The sequence below is a fragment of the Papaver somniferum genome, chromosome 2 (genome assembly GCF_003573695.1).
Source record: "Papaver somniferum cultivar HN1 chromosome 2, ASM357369v1, whole genome shotgun sequence".
Lineage (NCBI taxonomy): Eukaryota > Viridiplantae > Streptophyta > Magnoliopsida > Ranunculales > Papaveraceae > Papaver > Papaver somniferum.
In genome coordinates, this window is record NC_039359.1 from 10,388,241 (window position 1) to 10,391,208 (window position 2,968).

Below are 2,968 nucleotides of genomic sequence, written 5' to 3' on the forward strand. Positions count from 1 at the left end.
TTGTTTTCTACAAGTTTGATTCTGAGCAAGAATAGAAGTGTACAAGTATCACATACTCTCAAAGTGTAAGAGTGATTTTGAAAGAGATTTACTCGGCTGTTTTATCCTGGGGACGACGCGACATGGAAGGATTGTTTGCACAATCTTGGGCAGAGCCGCGAAACGTCTTAAAGAGAGCGACCTGGTCGTGACTCAGCCATAACATTCTTATTTGTTTGGTTTTGTTTGTTTTACAGGCTATTTTCAGCAATTGTTCAAACAATTATTATTGTTGATATAGCGCAAGGGATCAACTGGGACAATTGATACACTGAAAATAGGTAGATGTCATACATCAGTCTTACAGAAAAGTAACGATGTTCCACTTTTTTTTGCAAAAAGAAAAAATAAGTAAAATAAAAAGCTTCAATACTTTCTACAACATATGGAGAAACGAGAACGCTTAAAGAATGAATGATCTGTTTTGGGTACCATTAGTATTCATCATACGGAGTATTAAATAAGTTAGTGGCTATCCTAATTAACATGCATGTCACTTAAGCATGAGGTGTTAATAAACTCATTTTTACTCCTATCTTGATACTTACTGCGTGCATTAATGCATGTGATTGGTGTTTCCCTTTTGACACCAACGGTAATATGTGTCTATATTCGTGATAGTGTTGGACTAATGATTGACACATGAAGTTAGTGGGTGTCAGGAATGTGTTCATTTGAGAACACTATATATACCTCTTTATGCGTTTGTATTTTGATCATCTCATTTCTTATAAGCTTAATAATAAATCACACATCTCTCTTATATTTTCTAAAGTTAATTATTTTGAAATTATATTTAATATTAGTGTCTAACTAATATTACTAATAGCGTAATTATTACACGTTATCAGCACGTGTTAGTTCTATTTTCTTCGAGTTTTGGATTATTATTAGTTCTGATAAAATAGGTGCTGCCAAAATTTTCCGAAGCGAAAGGTAACTTTAATCACTATATTATCGTTATGTCATCGAATTTAACTAAGCTAGATTTTTCAGTTTTGGATATTTCAGGTAACAACTATATTTCATGAGTTCTGGATGCGGAGTTACATCTCCAAGCTAAGAATCTTTCCCACACGATTAAAGCGGGAAATGCTGCATCCCAACAGGATAGAGCATTGGCTTTAATTTTTCTTCGTCATCATATCCACGACGGGTTAAGATCAGAATATCTAACCGTTAAGGACCCTGAGGTTCTGTGGAGTTGCTTGAAAGATAGATATGACCACTTGAAGATGGTTATTCTGCCTAAAGCCAAAAATGACTGGTTAAATTTACGTTTGCAAGATTTTAAATATGTTTCTGAGTATAATTCTGTGTTGTTTAAAATCACTTTATAGCTGAAATTGTGTGGTGAAAATATAACCGATGAACAATTACTCGAGAAAACTTTTACCACTTTCCACGCCTCGAGTGTTGTCTTGCAGCAACAATATCGAGAGCATCGTTTTAAGAAATACTCAGAGTTGATTTCATGTATGTTTGTTGCAGAACAGAATAATGAATTATTATTAAGAAATCATGAATCTCGTCCCGTGGGATCTGTTTCTGTGCCTGAAGCACATGCAACAACGAGTTCTACCAATGGTAATGGACGGGGAAATAGTAAGGGTAAATGGAAACGTGGTCGTGGTAATAAAAAGAACCAAGACAAGAATTCAAGGTTTAAGCCAAACCACCAGGAGTGGAAAGATGTCATCCCAAAGAAAGAACAGAAGCCAGATAAAGGAAAATATTCGTTTGAAAAGCCTATAAATAACAAGGAAGATGTTTGTTATCGTTGTGGTATGACTGGTCATTGGTCACGTACCTGTCGTACTTCCAAGCATCCGATTAATCTATATTAAGCATCCCTGATGCGACTCGCGGTTGATATTGAGACAAATATAGAGACTAATGAGGCTTCTAGTAGTTCTCCCCACTTAGACTTTGATTTTCTTACAAAGTCAGAAGAAGGAAAGTGGGACATATCTGATTTTCTTAATAAGTCAGATGATGAAGAACACAACTAGTTATGTAAACTAGTTGTGAACTTGTGTATTTTGCAATATAGTTGTGTGTACTCTAAGTTGTATTTTGGTTTGTATACCATATTTTATATGTATAATTACATGTTTAATGTAAGACGTATGTTTTATTAACTCATTGTTATCCATGTATTATATTTGTTGTGAAGGGGATGGATTCCAGAAGTAATCTATCAAAAATTAATCTTGACGGTGAAGATATTTGTTTGGTAGATAGTGGAACGACTAATACAATATTTCGCAGTAATAAATATTTTACTGATTTAAAAGGATATAAGGCAAAAGTAAATACTATCTTTGGTTCAACAAATTTAATAGATGGTTCCGGAAGAGCCAACATTGTCTTACCAGGAGGTACAGAACGGTGATGCCTTGTATTCTCCGAGATCTTTGAGAAATATGTTAAGTTTCAAAGATATTCGTAGAAATGGATATCATTTAGAAACAATAAGTGAAGATAATACAGAGTACTTATCTATCACATTATCTGACACACGCCAGAAACGTGTTGTAGAGAAGCTTGCAGCTATCTCTTATGGGTTGTATCTTACAAAAATCAAAGCTATTGAATCTTATAGTGTCACAAACCAGAAGTTTAATGATCCAAAAATATTCAAGCTTTGACATGACCGACTAGAGCATCCAGAATTTACCATGATGGGTAGAATAGTACAGAACTCTCAAGGACATCCTTTGTAGAACCAGAAGTTTTTATTAACCACGGATATAAATTGTATTGCTTGCTCTATGGGAAAATTGATCCTCAAACCGTCATTAACAAAAGTTTTTCTTGAATCCCCAACTTTTCTTAAGAGGATCCATGGAGACATATGTGGACCTATCTACCCTCAGTGTGGACCTTTTCAGTATTTTATGGTCCTGATTGACGCATCTGCTAGATG

At 34.7% G+C, this 2,968-nt stretch overlaps 1 protein-coding gene across 1 annotated transcript; it reads left to right on the plus strand.

The window, feature by feature from the left end:
- The first annotated feature begins 598 nt into the window (after positions 1 to 598).
- Positions 599 to 1,886, plus strand: LOC113350644. The gene is made up of 2 exons (XM_026594779.1): positions 599 to 634; positions 1,380 to 1,886. The coding sequence occupies exons 1-2, from the start codon at positions 599 to 601 to the stop codon at positions 1,884 to 1,886; spliced, it is 543 nt and encodes a 180-aa protein (XP_026450564.1).
- Positions 1,887 to 2,968: the final 1,082 nt, after the last annotated feature.